The 25,954-nt window shown below is 42.0% G+C and overlaps 2 protein-coding genes across 4 annotated transcripts in view; both read left to right on the top strand.

The window, feature by feature from the left end:
- Window positions 1-15,961, top strand: part of rtel1 (regulator of telomere elongation helicase 1) — a 32,101-nt gene extending 16,140 nt beyond the window's left edge. Inside the window, exons 10-33 of one of the 3 annotated variants that reach the window (XR_011179226.1) lie at window positions 1,398-1,436; window positions 1,543-1,618; window positions 2,120-2,217; window positions 2,309-2,364; window positions 2,656-2,727; window positions 3,041-3,122; window positions 3,210-3,342; window positions 4,116-4,229; window positions 4,497-4,537; window positions 4,729-4,814; window positions 4,989-5,066; window positions 5,160-5,237; window positions 5,429-5,575; window positions 6,035-6,150; window positions 7,245-7,368; window positions 7,502-7,661; window positions 7,769-7,926; window positions 8,041-8,136; window positions 9,437-9,650; window positions 13,334-13,471; window positions 13,644-13,754; window positions 14,535-14,719; window positions 14,805-14,933; window positions 15,647-15,961. Coding sequence is in view for 2 of the 3 variants with exons in the window: in XM_069169104.1 (XP_069025205.1) it covers window positions 1,398-1,436; window positions 1,543-1,618; window positions 2,120-2,217; window positions 2,309-2,364; window positions 2,656-2,727; window positions 3,041-3,122; window positions 3,210-3,342; window positions 4,116-4,229; window positions 4,497-4,537; window positions 4,729-4,814; window positions 4,989-5,066; window positions 5,160-5,237; window positions 5,429-5,575; window positions 6,035-6,150; window positions 7,245-7,368; window positions 7,502-7,661; window positions 7,769-7,926; window positions 8,041-8,136; window positions 9,437-9,650; window positions 13,334-13,471; window positions 13,644-13,754; window positions 14,535-14,723; window positions 14,805-14,933; window positions 15,647-15,717 (2,606 nt within the window). In the remaining variant the exon portion in view is untranslated. Of the gene's footprint in view, window positions 1-1,397; window positions 1,437-1,542; window positions 1,619-2,119; window positions 2,218-2,308; window positions 2,365-2,655; window positions 2,728-3,040; window positions 3,123-3,209; window positions 3,343-4,115; window positions 4,230-4,496; window positions 4,538-4,728; window positions 4,815-4,988; window positions 5,067-5,159; window positions 5,238-5,428; window positions 5,576-6,034; window positions 6,151-7,244; window positions 7,369-7,501; window positions 7,662-7,768; window positions 7,927-8,040; window positions 8,137-9,436; window positions 9,651-13,333; window positions 13,472-13,643; window positions 13,755-14,534; window positions 14,724-14,804; window positions 14,934-15,646 lie in introns of all 3 variants that reach the window. The other 2 variants (XM_069169105.1, XM_069169104.1) reach the window with 2 other exon arrangements.
- A 1,685-nt stretch (window positions 15,962-17,646) lies between these two features.
- The window catches only part of icmt (isoprenylcysteine carboxyl methyltransferase), a 10,362-nt gene continuing 2,054 nt past the window's right edge, over window positions 17,647-25,954 (top strand). The window contains exons 1-4 of the mRNA XM_069169106.1: window positions 17,647-17,937; window positions 19,044-19,132; window positions 19,304-19,473; window positions 25,408-25,625. Coding sequence (XP_069025207.1) covers window positions 17,719-17,937; window positions 19,044-19,132; window positions 19,304-19,473; window positions 25,408-25,625 — 696 coding nt within the window. The 5' untranslated portion in view covers window positions 17,647-17,718. The remainder of the gene's footprint in view (window positions 17,938-19,043; window positions 19,133-19,303; window positions 19,474-25,407; window positions 25,626-25,954) is intronic.

Genomic DNA, 25,954 nt, shown 5'->3' on the forward strand with positions numbered 1-25,954 from the left:
ACGTCACGCACACGTCACGCACACCCGGACGTCACGCACATGTGACGCACACCCGGATGTCACGCACACGTCACGCACATCCGGAAGTCACGCACACGTCACGCACACCCGGATGTCACGCACACCCGGATGTCACGCACACCCGGACGTCACGCACACGTCACGCACACCCGGACGTCACGCACATGTCACGCACACCCGGATGTCACGCACACGTCACGCACATCCGGACGTCACGCACACGTCACGCACACCCGGACGTCACGCACACATCACGCACACCCAGACGTCACGCACACGTCACGCACACCCGGACGTCACGCACACGTCACGCACACCCGGATGTCACGCACATGTCACGCACACCCGGATGTCACGCACACGTCACGCACACCCGGATGTCACGCACACGTCACGCACCCCCGGACGTCACGCACATGTCACGCACACATCACGCACACCCGGACGTCACGCACACATCACGCACCCCCGGACGTCACGCACACGTCACGCACACCCGGACGTCACGCACATGTCACGCACACATCACGCACACCCGGACGTCACGCACACATCACGCACCCCCGGACGTCACGCACACGTCACGCACACCCGGATGTCACGCACACATCACGCACCCCCGGACGTCACGCACACGTCACTCACACATCACGCACACCCGGATGTCACGCACACGTCACGCACATCCGGAAGTCACGCACACGTCACGCACACCCGGATGTCACGCACACGTCACGCACATCCGGACGTCACGCACACATCACGCACCCCCGGACGTCACGCACACGTCACGCACACCCGGATGTCACGCACACGTCACGCACACATCACGCACCCCCGGACGTCACGCACACGTCACGCACACCCGGATGTCACGCACACGTCACTCACACATCACGCACACCCGGATGTCACGCACACATCACGCACCCCCGGACGTCACGCACACGTCACGCACACCCGGATGTCACGCATACGTCACGCACACATCACGCACCCCCGGACGTCACGCACACGTCACGCACACCCGGACGTCACGCACACGTCACTCACACATCACGCACACCCGGACGTCATGCACACGTCACGCACACCCGGACGTCATGCACATGTCACGCACACCCGGATGTCACGCACACGTCACGCACATCCGGAAGTCACGCACACGTCACGCACACCCGGATGTCACGCACACCTGGACGTCACACACACGACACGCACATCCGGTCGTCACGCATCTGCGTCATCAGATCAGGAATCATCAGCTGATTATTATTCCAGAGAATAAATCATCTTACCTTTTAAATCTTATATTAGAAAGGCTAATTTTTTTACTGTTTGTTTCATGTTTATTTAAATTCATATGTCTGTTTCAGGTTTAAAGATAGATATAACCACCATCGCTAAAATCAAACGTAAGTATTCTTTAAGTATAAATTAGCCTTATTAGAGCGTCTATTATGGTTATGTTTTGGTCAGTGACGTGAGATTTGTCTGACCTGTCTTTGTCTTCTCTAACAGAGATCCTGCTGGGTCTGGAAGCTGCCATCGACTCCTATGAAGTTCCAAGTGACAAAGGCATCACAAAGCCTGGCATGTATGTAGCCGGATTTATTCAGTTCTTCATACTGGAACAAACAGTCGTGGATTATGAAGTAAAATGGTTCATAATAACTACATTTCACATTGCTCATTTTCCTTCTTCTATTGTCATTAGATATACAACATGTTTATGGTGTGTCATGTCATTTCATGTTAAGGTGTAGTGTGAACATGAACACCAACAGAAACGGGAAGAGAGGAGTTTAAGGAACAGGCATGAGACATCTTTGCTCACTGCAACCTAATTTTTTTTTCATTTCATGTTTGTAAATGTCTGAAAACTTGAGTTTGTAATTCACAACCCGAACCGTCAGACCTGACCCGACCCGATCACTTCGGCTCAGGCTCAGATTACTTCGTTATTATAGCTGTTTTTAGAGGGTCGGGCTCTGTGCCGCGGGGAATCAGTGAACTGTGCGAGGGGGCGGGGCTCTTCCACAGCTGTGGGTCTGATGGGTGTCAGAAATGAAATGAAATCCCCGTCCGTCTGTCCCAGCTTCATCTACGAGCTGCTGGAGAGAGCCCACCTGACCTACGACAGCAAGACGGCCGTCTACGAAGCTCTGGAGCAGATCAGCGGACACCTGGCAGGACGTCAGTACCGCTTCATACGACCGTTACACCTGCTGGCTTCACCACACAGCTACAGGCGCTAAATATGACTCGTCTGCTTGTTTCCCATCAGAGTCGGGACTCTTCCTCAACACAGGTGGACTCCAGAAGCTGTCTGATATCATACAGGTACGCCACGGGAGGCAGCTAAAGGAATAGCTCACAGTTTTTCTCTTATTCTCTTTGTCCAAAGTTTACAGCCACTAAAACCAGGAAACCTCCCTGATGAACATGTTGTGTTTGGTTTGTTTAATCCTCACAAAAACAAATGTAGAAACACTGGCGTCTTAACGATATGCAGCTAAATGAGACCAAAATCAAAACTGCTAGACACCAGGTTTGCTGCTGTGCATGTTTCATGATTCATTGCATTAGCAGCAGCTGGTTTTCAGTAATTCTTCGTCTCTCCTGGTGTCGTAGCTGGTGTTCTGCGGTGAACCATCACAGAAGGACAGACAGCAGCAGATGCAGTCCAACACGGCTCATTTTAAGGTGCGTGTCCATTGAGCATGTCAACACTCCTGGTAGTTAATGTGTTAGTCACAGTTGCAGCTAAGCGTTATTTTCCTTATCAATGATTCCATCCAAAAGCAGCAAATTCTCCCAATCGATACGTGTGTACGTATGCATGTGTGATACGAAATGTGTCCAGTATCAATTTGTGATCGTTCACATGAAAGAAGCTGATTCAGCTGGTTTGGGTGGAGTTCAGCTATGTGAATAAAATGTTATACTTTCATTTGATCAAATCTCAGAGTGAATAAATATACCTCTGAACATCAGCTCTCTGTGTGTTTGGCTTCAGGTTCACATCCATCGAGACACCAGCTACCACAAGAAGAAGCAGAGCTCTGATGTTTGGGCTTCATCTTCATCTAAGAAACAAGGTGAAGATGCTCAACGTGTTGGATCACAGTGTTAGAACCAGAGACATTCATCATCATCATCATCATCTGTTTCTGTGCATGTTGCAGGAAACATCCTGAGTTACTGGTGCTTCTCTCCGGGGTTCAGCATGCAGGATCTGGCCAATCAGGGCGTCCGCTGCATCATCCTGACCAGCGGGACCCTCTCCCCCCTCTCCTCCTTCACCGCGGAGATGAGGATGTAAGCTTCCTGTTGCAACGTTATGGCCCACCCACCGATAGCTGTAACCTGACTGCACCACAGGCCTGTCAATCAAACAGACACGCCCCCAAAAACAGGTCTTCTTGAATCTTCTTTTCTAATGAATGAGGGATTATTTTCAGATGGACCTCCAGAAAACTAATAAGAAGGAGTGACTTTAGCTAACAACACCGAGATAACTGATGGACACATTTTATTCACTTTGGATTTGATGAGAGAAGTTGAATGGGAGTCTATGGAGCCGGAGGCTTTTTGGAGCCGACCTCTAGTGGCACTCGCTGGTATTGCAGTTTTTGAAAATCGATTTTAATCCCTGAATCAATTTATTATTAAATTCAATTGCTTCCTTCAACCTGGCTCGGTATGTAAAAATGCAGTTACCGCTTTTATCCAGCAGATGGTATAGTGTATGCTTTTTTCGGCTGTCGTTTGTGATGCGTGACAACTGATGTCGTTACGTTTGAGGAAAAACAAAACAGAAAACAGTTTACAAAGGTTGCTGTTGAAATAAATGTCAAAAGGCTGTGAATTGTTTTCAGGAATATAACTCATGATAAAGTCTGTAGAAGTATATGATTCAACTTTTTCTCATTTATCTAGTGTCAAAAATCGGAATAAAACCAATCGCATTTCTTATATTATTATTACATTTTCATCTCCATTGAATACAAAATCATCAGGAAGTAAATATCTTTATATATTTAATGTGTTGCATGAACAGAAGATAAAAACCTGGATGTTTGTTTCTTCAGAGAATTCCCCGTCAGTCTGGAGAACAAACACGTGATCGAGCGTGACCAGATCTTCGTCAGCATCATAGAACGAGGCCCAGACGGAGCTCAGCTGAGCTCAGCGTTTGATAGAAGGTGAGAGATTAATATTAAAATTCACCATGAACCAGTCACATGACTCTGAGGGCTGATTTATTGGACTCATTACTTTCTGTCCTCTGTGGGTCAAAACACAGATTTATTCTCATCTTTTCATTTGGTAAAATCCTGCAGAAATGTTCACCTCCTCGTACTCGACCTGATGTGCTGTGTTAGTTTTATTTATGACTTTAATATCTGACTGATGGGATTCTGTTTATTTAACACTGAAATATAAAGTGACAGACTTTCACTCTGCGACAGGTTTGTTCCTGAGAACATGGCGTCTTTAGGGAACACCATCGGTGAGCTCATCATGGCTTTAATGAACTCTCTGAATGGATGTTTTCTAGCTGATATAATGCCTGTAGTTGTTGCTAGGTAACCAAGTGTCACTCATTCCGTCATTTAAAAGTCTCCTGTTGAAGAAGAGGCTGATCACCATCATGTATTATAAGTAATATAAGATTAATAAATGAATGTGTTGCCTCCTCAGCCAACCTGAGCCGTGTGGTCCCTCACGGTCTCCTGGTGTTTTTCCCTTCGTTCCCTTTAATGGAAAAAAACCTGGAGTTCTGGAGGGTGAGTAGAACCTCAGTGGAACCTCAGTGGAACCTCAGTAGACCCTTAGCAGAACTTCAGTAGAAACTCAGTAGAACATCAGTAGAACCACCTCTCTGTCTGTCTCTCTCTGTCTCTCTTTCTGTCTGTCTCTCTCTGCCTGTCTGTCTCTCTGTGTCTCTGTCGTGTCTCCAGACTAAAGGTCATGCCGAGCGCATCGAGAACGTGAAGCCCATCTTCGTAGAGCCAAAGGGGAAAGGAACCTTTAACGAGGTCAGAGGTTTGAATTCAATGTTTCCACACATGAAACCAACATGGAGACAAACAGTCCGTCAAACGTCCATCCCCTGTTGTCTGTGTCCCCAGGTCATCGATGGATATTACAACCAAGTCAACGACCCGTTGTCTAAAGGAGGAAGCTTCTTCGCTGTGTGTCGAGGGAAGGTGAGGAAACATCTGGAAACGTCCTCACATGTTCCATATTATATAATATATATATAAAACGTTCTAACACTACAGCTGATGGATCTTAATTATAGTCCTATTGATGAGATTCTTCAGTGGCCCTTTAATCTGGCGTCTACTTCGGACTGACCCTTTATTTGCGCGGCGTCCTCTGAACGTCTCCGTCTCAGGCCAGTGAAGGTCTGGACTTTGCGGACACGTACGGTCGAGGTGTCGTCATCACCGGCCTGCCGTTCCCCCCCAAGATGGACCCGCGGGTCGTCCTGAAGATGCAGTTTCTGGATGAGATGAGCCGAAAGAAAGCTCCGGGGCTGAAGGTGAAGCTGACCTACGACCTATGACCTCTGAGTCTGTCTTGAGTTACTCTGACGATGTTTTAACATCACGTGTGTGTGTGTGTGTGTGTGTGTGTGTGTGTGTGTGTGTGTGTGTGTGTGTGTGTGTGTGTCTGTGTGTGTGTGTGTGTGTGTGTGTGTGTGTGTGTCTGTGTCTGTGTGTGTGTGTGGGTGTCTGTGTGTGTGTGTGTGTGTCTGTGTGTGTGTGTGTGTGGGTGTCTGTGTGTGTGTGGGTGTCTGTGTGTGTGTGTGTGTGTGTGTGTGTGTGTGTGTGTGTGTGTGTGTGTGTCTGTGTGTGTGTGTGTGTGTGGGTGTCTGTGTGTGTGTGTGTGTGTGTGTGTCTGTGTGTGTGTGTGTGTGGGTGTCTGTGTGTGTGTGGGTGTCTGTGTGTGTGTGTGTGTGTGTGTGTGTGTGTGTGTGTGTGTGTGTGTGTGTGTACAGTACCTGTCAGGGCAGGACTGGTACAAGCAGCAGGCCTTCAGAGCGGTGAATCAGGCCATTGGCAGGGTGATCCGACACAAGGAGGACTACGGAGCCATCTTCCTGTGTGATCAGAGGTCAGAGGTCAAGCTGTCAATCATTAGCAACATCCATCATCATTTATAATTACTCTTAAGTGGGACATTCAAGAGATTTAAGAGGAGGAGAGTTTAACAGCTACTCAATCGATCACTTAGTTGATTGACAGAAAACAAATCTGCAACTATTTACTTAATCATTTAACTTCCTGCTTTTGTCTTTGTAAACGATATACTTTGGTTTTGGACAAAAGAAATTGTGCTTTTATTACCCATTTTTGACATTTTACACGTCACAGTCCCTTCAGGAAATATTACAATCACAAGAATTAACACAAGTTCAAGAAATCTACACAATATTTGCAGGAGCTTAAAAATTTTGGCAAAATTCTTGCAGTTTTTCCACAAATAAAAGTCATCAACAGAAGCTGTAATGAAAGTATGACATCATAAAGTCTCCTTTTCAAAATTAAACTGACTTAAATAAATAAGTGTTCATTTCCAACCATCAAGGCTCCGCCCCCGAAGTCAGCACAGATTTCTATTTGTCAGGCAGGTGGTTAAAAGAAAAAAAATTGTCCATCGATTTGTTATTGTTTTCTAATTTCTGCAATTTTACTGCAAAAAAAGTCATTTAAAAATCCACCAAAAAATCTAACATTTTTGATCAAAACATTCACAAAAATATTCACTAACATCTGGAGGGACTGAATATTATTATTATTCAGTTGATCCAGAATACAATCTGAAAATGATATTTTATATTTATCACCTCCTACTTGATGCACCTTTTATCTTTTCAGCTGCTGTTCTGTCGTCTTCTAATTCTGTGTTCGACGCATGTTTCATGTATGTTTTTAGCTGCACATTTTAATTGTGTGTTCGGGAATTTTCCGATAATTGTCTTTGCATCCGGGTCCTGAGGAACATCTCGCTCCACTGGATGTGTGTTAATGTGGAAACTTTGAAAATAAGTCAATAATGAATAAAAAGAGAAGTTACAATAGTTCTCCTTCAATCTGAATGAGTTTGGAGTTTAAAGGTTGCAGCAGTCATCTAACATGAAAATACGTAACTGGAATAAACAAATACAAGATTGATGGGATAAATAAGACGTGACTCCTCCCCCTCAGGTTTAAGAGTGCCGACGCCCGGAAGCAGCTCCCGTCGTGGATCCGGCCGTACGTTCGTCTTTACGACAGCTTCGGGAACATCGTCCGTGACGTCTCTCAGTTCTTCAGGGTGGCTCAGAAGATGGTTGGTGGGAGCGTCTCTCACACACACACACACACACACACACACACACACACACACACACACACACACACACACACACAAACGGAATCAGTGTGTGTGTGTGTGTGTGTGTGTGTGTGTGTTCATCCCTCAGAGGCCGGTGGTGATGAAGAAATCCGCTGCAGAGAGCTGCGGGACGCTGTGTGCACCCGACACCTCCTCCTCCTCCTTCTCCTCCTCCTCCCGGAGCTCCAGCACCCAGAAGGCCAAGGCACTGGACGCCCACCTCCCCAGCCTGAAGAGGAGGAGGCTCGGTGAGTACGGAGAGAGAGGAAGGAGCTGAAGCGTGATGGAAGCGTGTGTTCAGTCCTGAAGACTCACGACAACGTGGTGATGAAAGCTGCTGTGTGTTTGTGGTCAGATGACCACGCGGGAGCCAATGGGATGGCCAGGATCTGTGTTGAGTACGAGGGTGAGGGTCAGGAGAGTCAGAGGAGACCAGCCAACCTGCTGGATGCTCTCAGCCGAGGAGACCATCGCCGTGGCGACGACAGTGATGCTGCCGTGGGAGAGGAGAGGGTAACTCCTTTTCTTTGGGACACCGTGGTCGCCAAGGAAACATAAACCCATTATTTGTGTGTATATATTAGTGTGTACTGTTTTTAATTGATGTTGTGCATGTTTGTGGTGAAGGCGAGCCGTCTGTCCACGCTGTCTCTCCAACATGACAAGAGGATGGACGACGAGCTGCGAGGAGGAAAACGCAAAATCAAGCTGGTCCAAGAGCAGGTAGATGTTATCCACTGTTAACACACCACATCAGTCACTAACGCAGATTCAATTCAACTCCACAGTATTTGCAGGAGCATCCTTTTTTTGTTGTTGTTTTTTTTTATTCATGTGATTTTTCTGCAAAAAATGTCATCAGAATCTATGCTGAAAGTATTAACAACATAACGTAAATCTTTTCAGATCTTCTCTTTACTAACAACACTAACTCCTCATTTAAAAACCAGAAAGGCTCTGCTGCTGTTTTAATCAGCAAATAAAACTGTTCACCGAATTAAACAGCATCTAAAGCTCTTATTTTGACAGCTGATGTAGGTGATGTTTCTATATTTTTTCTCCACTTGCAAATTTTTCAAATCCCCGTAATATTTCACAGAAAAATCACAAAACTCTGAAAACTGAAATGTGAATTCTGGCAGGTGAAAATGGAGCCTGAGTGTTTACTTTAAGATTCAGTTATTAATTCAATTGATAATAATATCAAATAAAAACTTAAATAATCTCAAGGTCATCTTTGTTTTACTGTATGTTTGTGAAGCTTCTGGGGTCTTAGCCACTGTTTTTTTTTGTTTCATCAAATAAAAATATAGATAAAGTCAGAACTGTAAAATATAAAATAGAAACAAGTAACTGATCCTTTGTTTTTCAGCACAAAACTGGAGCCTCCTTTTTAAAACAGTAAATCTGTGTTTTGTAAAACTGCACAGGTGAAATCAAATGTATAAAAATAACTCAAACATTTAATTTCTCCCATCTGACGGGGCTGATTTTGTGTGGTGTGTGTGTGTGTGTGTGTGTGTGTGTGTGTATGTGTGTGTGTGTGTGTGTGTTTGCTACATGATATTATAAAGTTAAAAGGAAAAACAGAATTTCAATTTACAAGGTTTTATTTATTTTTTAAGACAAAAAACTGGAGGTTTGTTTGTTTTCTTCAAACTTGTAGTTCAAAGCTTCAAGTAACAAACAAAAATATCTTTTATTATTTAATTCAACAGAAGTCTGCTTTTTATTTCATCATATTTTTTTTAGCCTTAGTTGCACTTTCTTTTGTTTATTTCATGTTTTTAACAGCTCCTGAAGGTCTTTCTGTATCGCTGCATTATTTGTTGTGACTTAAATTAGAGTGGCTCAAAACTTTCCAAAGTTTCTGTCGTGACCTGATGACTGAGGAGAAATGTGAGAATAACAGAACCACCTCCCTCTTCAGTGCTTCTGGTCTCTGTTTCTGTAACGGATGGTTTCAGTATGTTCTCCAGATGTGTTCTCCAGATATGATCGGTGTGTTGTCTCCGTCCTGCAGCAGAAGCTCTGCGTCTCTGACGACGTGTCCGAGGAGGGAAAGGCCAGCAGAGCCAAGAAGTTCCTGTCCGACATGAAGAAGTCTCTGAGTCAGAAGAGCTTCGACCGCATCGTTCGGGCGCTGCAGACCTACAAGAAGACGGACAGCCTGGACGTCCTGCTGACGGAGACGGCCGTCCTCGCCGAGGACACCAACACTCACGCTCTGCTCCGCGGTGAGTCTTCGCTGTAACCGACGATGACGCGTCTCCACCTTCAGTTTAAATCGATTCGGTTTCATTCACGTGGCAACAAATCACAGCGTCTGTCTTCTGATATCAGATGATCCATCAGGACCGAAACTCTGAGACCTGAAATAAGATCAAGAGAACCCGATGAAACAAATAAAACAAAGGATAGATAGACAGGATCCGGGGTAAAAGCAATAAAAATTAGGTAGTAAATATATGAAATTCGAGTCAGGTGTTCTCAGCCGGGTCCGTTACTGAAGTCAAAGTACTAATACTACACTGTACTACAAGTAGAATGTAGCAGCATTTACTTAAAGTACCAAAAGTAAAAGTACACACTCTGCAGTAAAGGCTCCTATTATATATATGATGTTTCTGGATTAGTGTGTATTTGACTGCTGTAGTTCATTTTAACTGTGTTAGTTTAATCTGCAGGAATGCATCATATTCTAGAAGAGCATGATATCCTAGAAGAGCATGATATCCTAGAAGAGCATGATATCCTAGAAGAGCATCATATCCCAGAAGAGCATGATATCCTAGAAGAGCATCATATCCTAGAAGAGCATCATATCCTAGAAGAGCATGATATCCTAGAAGAGCATGATATCCTAGAAGAGCATCATATCCCAGAAGAGCATGATATCCTAGAAGAGCATCATATCCTAGAAGAGCATCATATCCTAGAAGAGCATGATATCCTAGAAGAGCATGATATCCTAGAAGAGCATCATATCCCAGAAGAGCATGATATCCTAGAAGAGCATCATATCCTAGAAGAGCATCATATCCTAGAAGAGCATGATATCCTAGAAGAGCATGATATCCTAGAAGAGCATCATATCCCAGAAGAGCATGATATCCTAGAAGAGCATCATATCCTAGAAGAGCATCATATCCTAGAAGAGTATCATATCCCAGAAGAGCATCATATCCTAGAAGAGCATCCTATTCTTGAAGAGCATCATATTCTAGAAGATCATCCTATTCTAGAAGATCATCATATCCTAGAAGAGCATCATATCCTAGAAGAGCATCATATCCTAGAAGAGCATCATATCCTAGAAGATCATCCTATTCTAGAAGAGCATTATATTCTAGAAGAGCATCATATTCTGGAAGAGCATCATATCCTAGAAGAGTATCATATCCTAGAAGATCATCCTATTCTAGAAGAGCATCATATCCTAGAAGAGCATCATATTCCAGAAGAGCATCATATTCTGGAAGAGCATCATATCCTAGAAGAGCATCATATCCTAGAAGAGCATCATATTCTGGAAGAGCATCATATCCTAGAAGAGCATCATATTCTGGAAGAGCATCATATCCTAGAAGAGTATCATATCCTAGAAGATCATCCTATTCTAGAAGAGCATCATATCCTAGAAGAGCATCATATCCTAGAAGAGCATCATATTCTAGAAGAGCATCATATCCTAGAAGAGTATCATATCCTAGAAGAGCATCATATCCTAGAAGAGCATCATATCCTAGATCATCATATTCTAGAAGATCATCCTATTCTAGAAGAGCATCATATCCTAGAAGAGCATCATATCCTAGAAGATCATCCTATTCTAGAAGAGCATTATATTCTAGAAGAGCATCATATTCTGGAAGAGCATCATATCCTAGAAGAGTATCATATCCTAGAAGATCATCCTATTCTAGAAGAGCATCATATCCTAGAAGAGCATCATATCCTAGAAGAGCATCACAGAAGAGCATCATATTCTAGAAGATCATCCTATTCTAGAAAAGCATCATATCCTAGAAGATCATCCTATTCTAGAAGAGCATCATATCCTAGAAGAGCATCACAGAAGAGCATCATATCCTAGAAGAGCATCATATCCTAGAAGAGCATCATATCCTAGAAGAGCATCATATTCTAGAAGAGTATCATATTCTAGAAGAGCATCATATCCTAGAAGAGCATCATATCCTAGGTCATCATATTCTAGAAGATCATCCTATCCTAGAAGATCATCCTATTCTAGAAGATCATCCTATTCTAGAAGAGCATCATATTCTAGAAGAGCATCATATTCTGGAAGAGCATCATATCCTAGAAGAGTATCATATCCTAGAAGATCATCCTATTCTAGAAGAGCATCATATCCTGCAAGAGCATCATATTCTAGAAGAGCATCATATCGTAGAAGAGCATCATATTCTAGAAGAGCATCATAGAAGAGCATCATATTCTAGAAGATCATCCTATTCTAGAAGAGCATCATATTCTAGAAGATCATCATATTCTAGAAGATCATCATATTCTGGAAGAGCATCATATCCTAGAAGAGTATCATATCCTAGAAGATCATCCTATTCTAGAAGAGCATCCTATTCTAGAAGAGCATCATATTCTAGAAGATCATCATATTCTGGAAGAGCATCATATCCTAGAAGAGTATCATATCCTAGAAGATCATCTTATTCTAGAAGAGCATCATATCCTAGAAGAGCATCATATTCTGGAAGATCATCATATTCTGGAAGAGCATCATATCCTAGAAGAGTATCATATCCTAGAAGATCATCCTATTCTAGAAGAGCATCATATCCTAGAAGAGCATCATATTCTAGAAGAGCATCATATTCTAGAAGAGCATCATATCCTAGAAGAGCATCATATTCTAGAAGAGCATCATGTTCCAGAAGAGCATCATATTCCAGAAGAGCATCATATCCTAGACGAGCATCATATTCTAGAAGAGTATCATATCCTAGAAGATCATCATATTCTTGAAGAGCATCATATCCTAGAAGAGCATCATATTCTAGAAGAGCATCATATTCCAGAAGAGCATCATATTCCAGAAGAGCATCATATTCTAGAAGAGTATCATATCCTAGAAGATCATCCTATTCTAGAAGAGCATCATATCCTAGAAGAGCATCATATCCTAGAAGAGTATCATATCCTAAAAGATCATCCTATTCTTGAAGATCATCCTATTCTAGAAGAGCATCATATCCTAGAAGAGTATCATATCCTAGAAGATCATCATATTCTAGAAGATCATCCTATTCTAGAAAAGCATCATATCCTAGAAGATCATCCTATTCTAGAAGAGCATCGTATCCTAGAAGAGCATCATATTCTAGAAGAGCATCATATTCTAGAAGAGCATCATATCCTAGAAGAGCATCATATCCCAGAAGAGCATCATATCCTAGAAGAGCATCATATTCTTGAAGATCATCCTATTCTAGAAGAGCATCATATCCTAGAAGAGTATCATATCCTAGAAGATCATCATATTCTAGAAGATCATCCTATTCTAGAAAAGCATCATATCCTAGAAGATCATCCTATTCTAGAAGAGCATCGTATCCTAGAAGAGCATCATATTCTAGAAGAGTATCATATCCTAGAAGATCATCATATTCTAGAAGAGCATCATATTCTCCTGATACTAAAAGTTTTAGGTCAAATTTATGCAGAAATATAGAGAAGGAACAGAATATTTCAGACCGCTGACTGTGTTTAACATCACCGACTCAGACGACTGTTTGTGTTTCTGTTTGTTTGTGTGTGTGGCTGATTTATGATGATTCCTGATTATTCCTGATGATTTCCAATGATTGTTCATGATTCCTGATTATTCCTGATGATTTCCAATGATTGTTCATGATTCCTGGTGATTCCTGTCTCCCAGGTTTCTACCAGTTTGTGCGTCCGCATCACAAGAAGAGTTTTGATGCGAGGTGTGAGCAGCTGACCGGCGAGGGCTGCGGATACAAACCGGACCACTCGCTGTCCAAGGAGGAGAAGAAGGCGGTGCTGCTGCAGAGCGGTCAGAACCACCGACCCAGACCAGAACTCCTCCTCACAGGATGGACGTGTCTGACTGCAGCCATCACACATCTCAACTCTTATTATTACTGTTCTTAAAGTCACATTAAAGAAATGAATGAGACTTTTTGGAAGTTCTTGTGATTTGAAGACTTGTGTTGTGTTTTATGAAGCTGCAGACGTCCACCCAGCCGTCACTCCGACCTGCAGTCAGCTGAACACGCAGCAGCTGAACAGAGGGGGGCGCCACCTGAATCAGCAGGCATTAAAGGAACCTCCGGCTGGTAGGACGCTCCATCTTTTACCCATAATGCTCGGCACGCACCTACAGATCTTTCTTTTGTATTTTCACCATCGGAAATCTGCCGTATCAAGTCTGTTGACGTAATGACGTCACCGATACGCAGCGTCACCGCAGGAAATATTAGCATGTTATAAGAATGACTGACAGCTGTTATATTCTACAGGTTGCATTAATTATCCTCTTGTGTGTTTCACACCCAGTAGCTCCGCCCCGATCCAAACACCTCCACCCACTTGGAGCTCCACCCACACAGAGCTCCTCACTCACAAAGCTCTTCACCCACACAGAGCTCCACCCACACAGAGCTCCACCCACACGGAGCTCCTTACTCACAGAGCTCCACCCACATGGAGCTCCACCCACACAGAGCTCCTCACTCATGGAGCTCCTCCCATGTGGAGCTCCACCCACACGGCGCTCCTCCCATACTGAACTCCTCCCACACAGAGCTCCTCCCAGCTCCAAAACATTCCCACTCCCGAACTTTCTCCGACTCATTCTATTCATACTTTTCAGGACACCTCCCTTTCCTTTGATCTTTGTTTTTGTTGGCATGAGAACAGCGCCCCCTTTGTTCACGCGTCCATATCTGGTCATTTCCTGCTAAGCCAGCAGAAACGTGATCCATTATGGCACTTTTGGGATTTTTCCACTCGGGCCTACTGGCTCAAGACTGCTGACTCGTCTTGTTTCCTCCGTCACTTGGCCTTTCCATTTAATTTTTCCTCCTACATAACCCAAACTGAACTGTGCTGATCAGGTTCCGCTCCGAAGACGGACGTCCACTCGTCCTTCCTGACGGACGTCAACGCAGCTCTCGGAGCGGAGAAGTCGACTCGACTCTTTCAGGCCGTTCGCGGCTACAAGAAGACGGAGAACTACGAGAGCCTGGTGACCACGGCGGTGAGCTTGTTGACGGAGAGCGACGGGAACCTCCCTCTGCTCGTCAGTGAGTTCTCATCACCGCATGTCTTTAGAAGCTGTTTACATGTGAAAGGTTTCTCTGAGGACTTCTCTGGGTTTCCTGCAGAGCTCGGCCTGTTTATCCGCCCTCAGCACCAGAAGCAGTACGGAGAGATGCTGGACGCGCTGATGGGTCGGCCCGTCTCCACCGCCGAGGAGGACGATGCTGCTGGGAGCGAAGAGCAGCAGACACCAGGTGAGCTTCGTACCTGAATGTGTCACACCAATCAGAAGCTGCAGCTTCGTCTGATGAGGGTTGAACTGTCTCATCAGTAAGTTTGTCGCACATTTAACCTCTTCTGTGATGCATGGACAGAAGTTCACTCTCCATATCTCTGGTTTGGGATTAATGTGTAACTTTTCTTTACCTGTCTTAAATAAGATTAACAAAAGAAGAACATATTACTTCTAGTTTTTTGTCTAATTTGAGACAAAGTGTGATGTATTACATCTTATTAATGTAAAATAAAATAAACAGTTTTTTCTCACAGGTTTCAGTTCCTACAGACACAATAACACAATAGTCTTATAATAATATTAAACTTTATTTGTAGAGCCCCTTTAATACAAGAAATGCAGCTCAGTGCTTCACAGCAAGAGAACGACATCCATTGATGATTTAATCACTGTTTTTAGTGTTTTAATCACTGTTCTTAATGGTTTTCATAGGTCCTGATGTTTTGATGCTTTAATGGTTTTAAGTGAAGAACTTTGAGTTGCCTTGTTGAAATGTTCTCTACAAATAAACCTGCCTTAGTGCTTCCCATAAAAACAGATATAAAGGAACATTTAGAAATATCGAAAAGAAATTAAATGCATCAAATTAATCACAAGACAAAATATTAATAAAATATAGAATAAAACAATGTGGACATGTTTTAAATATAAACACGGTCATTTTTCTTTCAGCCTCACCGTCCTCTTCTCTGAAGACACAAAGAAAGATCTCCAGCTTTTTCTCCAGCAGCCAAAGAAGGTAGAATCTGTGTTTGAAGCTGGTTCTGTTCTGGACCAGAAGAACTGGACCGGAACCAGAGTTGGTTTGTTAAGATACGTGTAAACTCCTGACGACGATGACTCAGCGATAACGCACAGACCAGTGATTTAAAACGGCCTTAAACAGTTTTACTGAGACTGTAAATAAAAGGCCCGGCGCCTCTGTTGCACATTAAAGTCATGAGAAGTGGAAATGTAAAGAAATAAAATGTTATTATTTTACACAAATTCATGAAATGTCCACATGACTCATGTAGCTGCGTCTACTCTTCCTTCTCCACCTGCTGACTGGACGTGTTTCACTGGTAGGTTTGATCCATGGAAAAAAAAAAATCAGATATGACATCGTTTTAATAGTTTAAGTTTATTTGTTCAGCACATTTCAACAACAAGGCAATTTAAAAGTGCTTCACATAAGACCATTAAAAACATCAAAACATGAAAAGGACATTTAGAAACAATTAAGAACAAGTGATTAAAACATTTAGAAACAGTGATTACAACATTAAAACATTAAGAAAGCTAAAAAATAGGATAAAAGTTCCAGTCCAGTTTCAGACCCTCAAATCTGGTTCAGTGAAAAGCAGCAAACAGAAAAGTCTTCAGTCTCGATTTAAAGGATCTGAGAGTCTCAGCAGACCTGCAGCTTTCTGGGACTTTGTTCCAGATATGTGGAACATAGAAACTGAACGCTGCTTCTCCATGTTTAGTTGTGACTGTGTGAACAGAAAGGAGAGCAGCAGACGACCTGAGGGGTCGGGATGGTTCATAAAGGAGCAGCAGATCACAAATAAACCGTTCAGAGCTTTATAGACCAGCAGCAGGATGTTGAAGTGGATTCTTTGTTGGACAGGAAGCTGGTGTAAAGACCTCAGAACTGGAGGGATGTGGTCCAGTTTCTTGGTCTCAGTGAGGAACTCGAGCTGCAGCTGTCTGACTTTTTACAGAGACCCTTGAACACACCGTTACAGGAGTCCAGTCACAAGGACAAGTTTTTCCAAATCCTGTTGAGACATAAGTCCTCTGATCCTCGATATATTCTTCAGGCTGATTTTGTAATTGTCTTAATATACCTTTAGATTGAGGTCTGAGTCCATGACGACACCCGGGCGTTTGACTTGGTTTGTAGTTTTTAACGTCAGTGACTGACTTTCAATCGTTCTTCCTTTGCACCAAAAGCAATGACTTCTGTTTTATCTTTGTTTAATTGAAGAACATTCTGGCACATCCAGTTGTTGATTTGTTCGATGCCTTTGTATTACAAACCACACCCAGAGTTTTCTCCTCTGACAACAGACTGCTGTGACTCAGATCTGTTATAAACCTGCTGCCGTCAGTCTGGAGACTAAAACATCTGAAACGTGTTCAAAACCGTTTATATTTTTCAATCAGGTTGAACTCTGTGTCTGTGACCTTTTTAAAAAAAATCCATCCATTCAAACCAAACCAATCTGGTGTTTTTAACTTGTAGCAGGTAAAAACCCAGTTAGTATATACAAAAATTTAAAATTTAGAGTTTTATTACGAGACCGAAAAAGAGTAAATGGTGAATAACAACCTAATTATTATTAGAATTCATCCACTGTTCAATTTTAAGAAAGCTTTAAAAATGAGTCAAACCTAGACAAGCCTCAACAGTCTGGTCACACAGAAATTAATTCCTGATTAGATATCTGACCTCTTTAGTATCTTTTGTTTTGATTTGTTTTTTATGTCTAAATTATCGTTGTTGTTTTCTTTCTTTATCTATTTTCTGTTGTTGCTACTGATTTGTATTTCAAAAATACTCAATTTATAATGTATTGTTCCAACTGAATATTTTTTGTATATGCCAAATTTGATTTAAATGAAATACAAAAATGAATAGTCATCATAATAAATAAATAAAAACAGCGGGTATAATGTGAAGGCCATAAACGAACGTCACGAGATTGTTACGTAGTTCTCGCGATAGTTCGTTCCGCAGCGCACACACTACTTCCATCATGGCAGGCAGCAAGTTGGTGCTGGAAGGTAGAGTGAGTGTAAAAAGCTTTATAGTCGGGCTCAGCGTGGTTTTGATCCCACTCATCAGAACCTGGTTCGGACACCTGGACTGGGTCTTCGATTATCTGACGGACACGAACGGGAAAATAGCGATTTGTCTCCACGTAGCAGTTGCCAACGGCCTCTTGCTGCTCATCTACAGAGGACCTCTGTACAAGGTAAACCGGAACTTCCTGTTTCATTCTGGGCTTTTATCTCATTTTAAAATGAAACACGCGTCAGTTTTAACGCCGTAAAGTCTTCCGTTTTTTCTATTGTGATGCTGCGGTCTCCGTCCGTTTAAACTTTAATGTTGCTCCGCTCATGTTGGCGAACTAATCCAGCGAGCTATCCGATAATCCTGTTAGCTGGAGAGGAAGCGGACAGCTGACATCTCCCTGCTCGGTTTAGAGCCTGTAACCATGTCAACCTGTAACCCTGTAACCATGTCAACCTGTAACCCTGTAACCCTGTAACCATGTCAACCTGTAACCCTGTCAGCCTGTAACCCTGTAACCCTGTCAACCTGTAACCCTGTAACCATGTCAACCTGTAACCCTGTAACCATGTCAACCTGTAACCCTGTCAGCCTGTAACCATGTCAACCTGTAACCCTGTCAGCCTGTAACCCTGTAACCCTGTCAACCTGTAACCCTGTAACCATGTCAACCTGTAACCCTGTCAGCCTGTAACCCTGTAACCCTGTAACCATGTCAACCTGTAACCCTGTAACCATGTCAACCTGTAACCCTGTAACCATGTCAACCTGTAACCCTGTAACCATGTCAACCTGTAACCCTGTAACCCTGTCAACCTGTAACCCTGTAACCATGTCAACCTGTAACCCTGTAACCATGTCAACCTGTAACCATGTCAACCTGTAACCCTGTCAGCCTGTAACCCTGTCAACCTGTAACCCTGTAACCATGTCAACCTGTAACCCTGTAACCATGTCAACCTGTAACCCTGTCAGCCTGTAACCCTGTCAACCCGTCAACCCGCTGCAGGTCACTCACGCAACACACGTGTCCTGTTTATTTTCTATCCGAGTGGCAGTGACGCCTTCTCTACGTGAAAAGAACACTACACCAAACTCCATCCGGAAATCTGAGAATTCAGCGTTGTTTCGGTTCCTGTTCGCTGTAATTTGCTTCTATAACACTACTCGAGGTTTTAGATGAACAAAAGGGTTTTTTGGTACAAATTCGGCGTCCCGAAATCAAACATGAACTATCAGACTAGCCAGTTTAACCCGGGTTAAAGTGAGTGTCCCGGCTCCTTCCAGGTGTCTGTGAGAGCCTGCTTCCTGGGAGCGACCTTCGGCTGTGGCTTGATTATAAGCCTCTCTCAAACCACCTGGACACATTTTGGCTGGTATGTATATCACTAGTCATGTATTTCATCCATTAGATTTATAGTTGTGTTATTAAGCAGCCATCCCCTGTATTATCCCCCTGACCTTTTATTTTCTATCGTCCTCCACCAGTCAGTCAGTCAGGCTGCTGCGTGTTGTGTAACCTGCACCTGTGTTGTGTCTCCCTGTAGGTACATGTGCTCCCTGTCCTTCTTCCACTACACCGAGTACCTGGTGACGGCCATCATCAACCCTCGCAGCCTGTCGCTGGACTCCTTCCTGCTCAACCACAGCGTGGAGTACACGCTGGCCGCCATCTCGTCGTGGCTGGAGTTCACCGTGGAGAAGATGACGGTTCCAGGTCGGTGTGTGTCGCCCTCCTTCCAGTCAGTGTTTACCTTTCACTGTCCCAGTGTGACATTCGTCCTCTTCACTCTGTGTCTCTGTTGTCGTCTCTAATCTGAAGTTAGTATTCAATCCAATTCAGTTTTATTTATATAGCGGCAAATCACAACACAGGTTATTTCATGCAACTTTAAACTCATTAAAGTCATTACAGCAGAACTTTACAACATTATACAGAGAAACCCAACAATTCCCACGTAAGCTAGGAGGGAAAAAAAACTCCTCTTTAAGGGAGAAAAACCTCCCACAGAGGGAAGAAAAACTCTCTTTTAACAGGAGAAACCTCCAACAGAAGGAAAAACACTTTTAACAGAAGAAACCTCCAACAGAAAGAAAAACTCTCTTTTAACAGAAGAAATTTCCAACAGAAGGAAAAACTCTCTTTTAACATTTAAAAAACCTCCAACGGAAGGAAAAACTCTCTTTTAACATGAAGAAACCTCCAACAGAAGGAACAAATCTCTTTTAACAGAAGAAACCTCCAACAGAAGGAAAAACACTTTTAACAGAAGAAACCTCCAACAGAAAGAAAAACTCTCTTTTAACAGAAGAAATTTCCAACAGAAGGAAAAACTCTCTTTTAACATTTAAAAAACCTCCAACGGAAGGAAAAACTCTCTTTTAACATGAAGAAACCTCCAACAGAAGGAACAAATCTCTTTTAACAGAAGAAACCTCCAACAGAAGGAAAAACTCTCTTTTAACATTTAAGAAACCTCCAACGGAAGGAAAAACTCTCTTTTAACATGAAGAAACCTCCAACAGAAGGAAAAACTCTCTTAACAGAAGAAACCTCCAACAGAAGGAAAAACTCTCTTTTAACATTTAAGAAACCTCCAACGGAAGGAAAAACTCTCTTTTAACATGAAGAAACCTCCAACAGAAGGAACAAATCTCTTTTAACAGAAGAAACCTCCAACAGAAGGAAAAACTCTTTTAACATGAAGAAACCTCCAACAGAAGGAAAAACTCTCTTTAACAGAAGAAACCTCCAACAGAAAGAAAAACTCTCTTTAACAGTAGAAACCTCCAACAGAAGGAAAAACTCTCTTTACAGAAGAAACCTTCAGCAGAAGGAAAAACTCACTTTTAACAGAAGAAACTTCCAACAGAAGGAAAAACTCTCTTTAACAGAAGAAACCTCCAACAGAAGGAAAAACTCTCTTTAACAGTAGAAACCTCCAATAGAAGGAAAAACTGTCTTTAACATGAAGAAACCTCCAACGGAAGGAAAAACTCTCTTTAACAGAAGAAACCTCCAACAGAAGGAAAAACTCTCTTTAACAGAAGAAACCTCCAACGGAAGGAAAAACTCTCTTTAACAGAAGAAACCTCCAACGGAAGGAAAAACTCTCTTTAACAGAAGAAACCTCCAACGGAAGGAAAAACTCTCTTTAACAGTAGAAACCTCCAATAGAAGGAAAAACTGTCTTTAACATGAAGAAACCTCCAACGGAAGGAAAAACTCTCTTAACAGAAGAAACCTTCAACAGAAGGAAAAACTCTCTTTTAACATGAAGAAACCTCCAACAGAAGGAAAAACTCTCTTTTAACATGAAGAGACCTCCAACAGAAGGAAAAACTCTCTTTTAACATGAAGAAACCTCCAACAGAAGGAAAAACTCTCTTAACAGAAGAAACCTCCAACGGAAGGAAAAACTCTCTTTAACAGAAGAAACCTCCAACAGAAGGAAAAACTCTTTTAACATTTAAGAAACCGCCAACGGAAGGAAAAACTCTCTTTTAACATGAAGAAACCTCCAACAGAAGGAACAAATCTCTTTTAACATGAAGAAACCTCCAACAGAAGGAACAAATCTCTTTTAACAGAAGAAACCTCCAACAGAAGGAAAAACTCTTTTAACATGAAGAAACCTCCAACAGAAGGAAAAACTCTGTTTAACAGAAGAAACCTCCAACAGAAAGAAAAACTCTCTTTAACAGTAGAAACCTTCAGCAGAAGGAAAAACTCACTTTTAACAGAAGAAACTTCCAACAGAAGGAAAAACTCTCTTTAACAGAAGAAACCTCCAACAGAAGGAAAAACTCTCTTTAACAGAAGAAACCTCCAACAGAAGGAAAAACTCTGTTTAACAGAAGAAACCTCCAACAGAAAGAAAAACTCTCTTTAACAGTAGAAACCTCCAACAGAAGGAAAAACTCTCTTTACAGAAGAAACCTTCAGCAGAAGGAAAAACTCACTTTTAACAGAAGAAACTTCCAACAGAAGGAAAAACTCTCTTTAACAGAAGAAACCTCCAACAGAAGGAAAAACTCTTTTAACATGAAGAAACCTCCAACAGAAGGAAAAACTCTGTTTAACAGAAGAAACCTCCAACAGAAAGAAAAACTCTCTTTAACAGTAGAAACCTCCAACAGAAGGAAAAACTCTCTTTACAGAAGAAACCTTCAGCAGAAGGAAAAACTCACTTTTAACAGAAGAAACTTCCAACAGAAGGAAAAACTCTCTTTAACAGAAGAAACCTCCAACAGAAGGAAAAACTCTCTTTAACAGAAGAAACCTCCAACAGAAGGAAAAACTCTCTTTAACAGAAGAAACCTCCAACAGAAGGAAAAACTCTTTAACAGAAGAAACCTCCAACAGAAAGAAAAACTCTCTTTAACAGTAGAAACCTCCAACAGAAGGAAAAACTCTCTTTACAGAAGAAACCTTCAGCAGAAGGAAAAACTCACTTTTAACAGAAGAAACTTCCAACAGAAGGAAAAACTCTCTTTAACAGAAGAAACCTCCAACAGAAGGAAAAACTCTCTTTAACAGAAGAAACCTCCAACAGAAGGAAAAACTCTCTTTAACAGAAGAAACCTCCAACAGAAGGAAAAACTCTTTAACAGAAGAAACCTCCAACAGAAAGAAAAACTCTCTTTAACAGTAGAAACCTCCAACAGAAGGAAAAACTCTCTTTACAGAAGAAACCTTCAGCAGAAGGAAAAACTCACTTTTAACAGAAGAAACTTCCAACAGAAGGAAAAACTCTCTTTAACAGAAGAAACCTCCAACAGAAGGAAAAACTCTCTTTTAACAGAAGAAACCTCCAACAGAAGGAAAAACTCTCTTTAACAGAAGAAACCTCCAACAGAAGGAAAAACTCTCTTTAACAGAAGAAACCTCCAACAGAAGGAAAAACTCTTTAACAGAAGAAACCTCCAACAGAAAGAAAAACTCTCTTTAACAGTAGAAACCTCCAACAGAAGGAAAAACTCTCTTTACAGAAGAAACCTTCAGCAGAAGGAAAAACTCACTTTTAACAGAAGAAACTTCCAACAGAAGGAAAAACTCTCTTTAACAGAAGAAACCTCCAACAGAAGGAAAAACTCTCTTTAACAGAAGAAACCTCCAACAGAAGGAAAAACTCTCTTTAACAGAAGAAACCTCCAACAGAAGGAAAAACTCTTTAACAGAAGAAACCTCCAACAGAAAGAAAAACTCTCTTTAACAGTAGAAACCTCCAACAGAAGGAAAAACTCTCTTTACAGAAGAAACCTTCAGCAGAAGGAAAAACTCACTTTTAACAGAAGAAACTTCCAACAGAAGGAAAAACTCTCTTTAACAGAAGAAACCTCCAACAGAAGGAAAAACTCTCTTTAACAGAAGAAACCTCCAACAGAAGGAAAAACTCTCTTTAACAGAAGAAACCTCCAACAGAAGGAAAAACTCTTTAACAGAAGAAACCTCCAACAGAAAGAAAAACTCTCTTTAACAGTAGAAACCTCCAACAGAAGGAAAAACTCTCTTTACAGAAGAAACCTTCAGCAGAAGGAAAAACTCACTTTTAACAGAAGAAACTTCCAACAGAAGGAAAAACTCTCTTTAACAGAAGAAACCTCCAACAGAAGGAAAAACTCTCTTTACAGAAGAAACCTTCAGCAGAAGGAAAAACTCACTTTTAACAGAAGAAACTTCCAACAGAAGGAAAAACTCTCTTTAACAGAAGAAACCTCCAACAGAAGGAAAAACTCTCTTTAACAGAAGAAACCTCCAACAGAAGGAAAAACTCTCTTTAACAGAAGAAACCTCCAACAGAAGGAAAAACTCTCTTTTAACAGAAGAAACCTCCAACAGAAGGAAAAACTCTCTTTAACAGTAGAAACCTCCAATAGAAGGAAAAACTGTCTTTAACATGAAGAAACCTCCAACAGAAGGAAAAACTCTCTTTTAACATGAAGAAACCTCCAACAGAAGGAAAAACTCTCTTTTAACATGAAGAGACCTCCAACAGAAGGAAAAACTCTCTTTTTACATGAAGAGACCTCCAACAGAAGGAAAAACTCTCTTTTAACATGAAGAAACCTCCAACGGAAGGAAAAACTCTCTTTTACAGTAGAAACCTCCAATAGAAGGAAAAACTGTCTTTAACATGAAGAAACCTCCAACGGAAGGAAAAACTCTCTTAACAGAAGAAACCTTCAACAGAAGGAAAAACTCTCTTTTAACATGAAGAAACCTCCAACAGAAGGAAAAACTCTCTTTTAACATGAAGAGACCTCCAACAGAAGGAAAAACTCTCTTTTAACATGAAGAAACCTCCAACAGAAGGAAAAACTCTCTTTTAACATTTAAGAAACCTCCAACAGAAGGAATAACTCTCTTAACAGAAGAAACCTCCAACGGAAGGAAAAACTCTCTTTAACAGAAGAAACCTCCAACGGAAGGAAAAACTCTCTTTTAACATTTAAGAAACCTCCAACGGAAGGAAAAACTCTCTTTTAACATGAAGAGAACAAATCTCTTTTAACAGAAGAAACCTCCAACAGAAGGAACAAATCTCTTTTAACAGAAGAAACCTCCAACAGAAGGAAAAACTCTTTTAACATGAAGAAACCTCCAACAGAAGGAAAAACTCTCTTTTAACATGAAGAAACCTCCAACAGAAGGAACAAATCTCTTTTAACAGAAGAAACCTCCAACAGAAGGAAAAACTCTCTTTAACAGAAGAAACTTCCAACAGAAAGAAAAACTCTCTTTAACAGTAGAAACCTCCAACGGAAGGAAAAACTCTCTTTTAACATGAAGAAACCTCCAGCGGAAGGAAAAACTCTCTTTTAACATTTAAGAAACCTCCAACAGAAGGAAAAACTCTCTTAACAGAAGAAACCTTCAACAGAAGGAAAAACTCTCTTTTAACATGAAGAAACCTCCAACAGAAGGAAAAACTCTTTTAACAGAAGAAACCTCCAACAGAAGGAAAAACTCTCTTTTAACAGAAGAAACCTCCAACAGAAGGAAAAACTCTCTTTTAACATGAAGAGATCTCCAACAGAAGGAAAAACTCTCTTTTAACATGAAGAAACCTCCAATATCTGCCTAGACCGTTTGGAGGTGAGAGGAGAGCAGAGAGAAAAGGATAGCATAGAGACATGCAGCTCCATGGACATCTTCAAAATAAAAAACAGAAAGTACACGAGCGAAGGAACTGAATGGAGACAACAGACAACAATCAGAAACTTTGGGAGAGAAGAAGAGTGAAGTTAGTGAGGTGTGATGGTGAGACATGAGTTATAAAGAGTGAAAGAGTGAGACACCTGTCTGTCTGCTGGGAAAATGGTGATGTCACACATTTCTCTATACCTGTCAGATTAACATCATGTGGTCTGATGTCACCTGCAGGGTTTTAATCACATGTAATCCGATTTAAATCCAACATCAATTTGTGGAGCCCAAATCCCTCATTAAACTCTTTTTTTATTTGTTTACTTTTTTAACTTACGTTAGAAAAGACTAAAACTAAATATACAAACAGTTTTCATCGATCAGGAAGGTGAAACACAGGACAGGAAATGTTGATGAAATATATCGAACTGCCCTCTGTGATCTGTCCTCTGTGAACTGTCCCCGTGTCCCAGTCCTTCACCAGCCTGTCCTCTCCCTCAGAGCTGAAGCAGCTGAGTTGGTTGAGCCTCTCCGGTCTCTTCATGGTTCTGTGCGGTGAGGCCCTGCGGAAGGCGGCCATGTTGACGGCCGGCTCCAACTTCAACCACATCGTGCAGAATGAGAAGGCCCATAGCCACGTGTTGGTCACCACCGGGGTCTACTCCTTCTTCAGACACCCCTCGTATGTGGGCTGGTTCTACTGGAGCATCGGGACACAGGTGAGTCCGACAGCAGCAAATCGGACAGGGATGTTTCCTGTCCAATGAGCAGTCTGATCCACTCAGGCTCCTCCCCCCTCTGTTGTTCCCGAGTCTGCTCACCTGCAGCCAGGTTAATGTGGCGACACACGTTTATACCTTCTATTGTTTTTCTCCAGCAGCAGAAAGACTAAGTGGATAATATGCATCCTAAATACTAAATATATACTGAATCATGTCTTTAGTGCTCCATGTGTGATGCTGTGATGATCACAGTTCAAACACACCTGCAGCGCTCTGCTTCACATCTGGATGTTTGGTCACTAATCACTGTTGGTGACATCAGCTGA

The sequence above is a fragment of the Embiotoca jacksoni genome, unplaced genomic scaffold, assembly GCF_022577435.1.
Source record: "Embiotoca jacksoni isolate LCO1_2020_lvr unplaced genomic scaffold, fEmbJac1.0.p SCAF_43, whole genome shotgun sequence".
In the NCBI taxonomy this organism is placed as follows: domain Eukaryota; kingdom Metazoa; phylum Chordata; class Actinopteri; family Embiotocidae; genus Embiotoca; species Embiotoca jacksoni.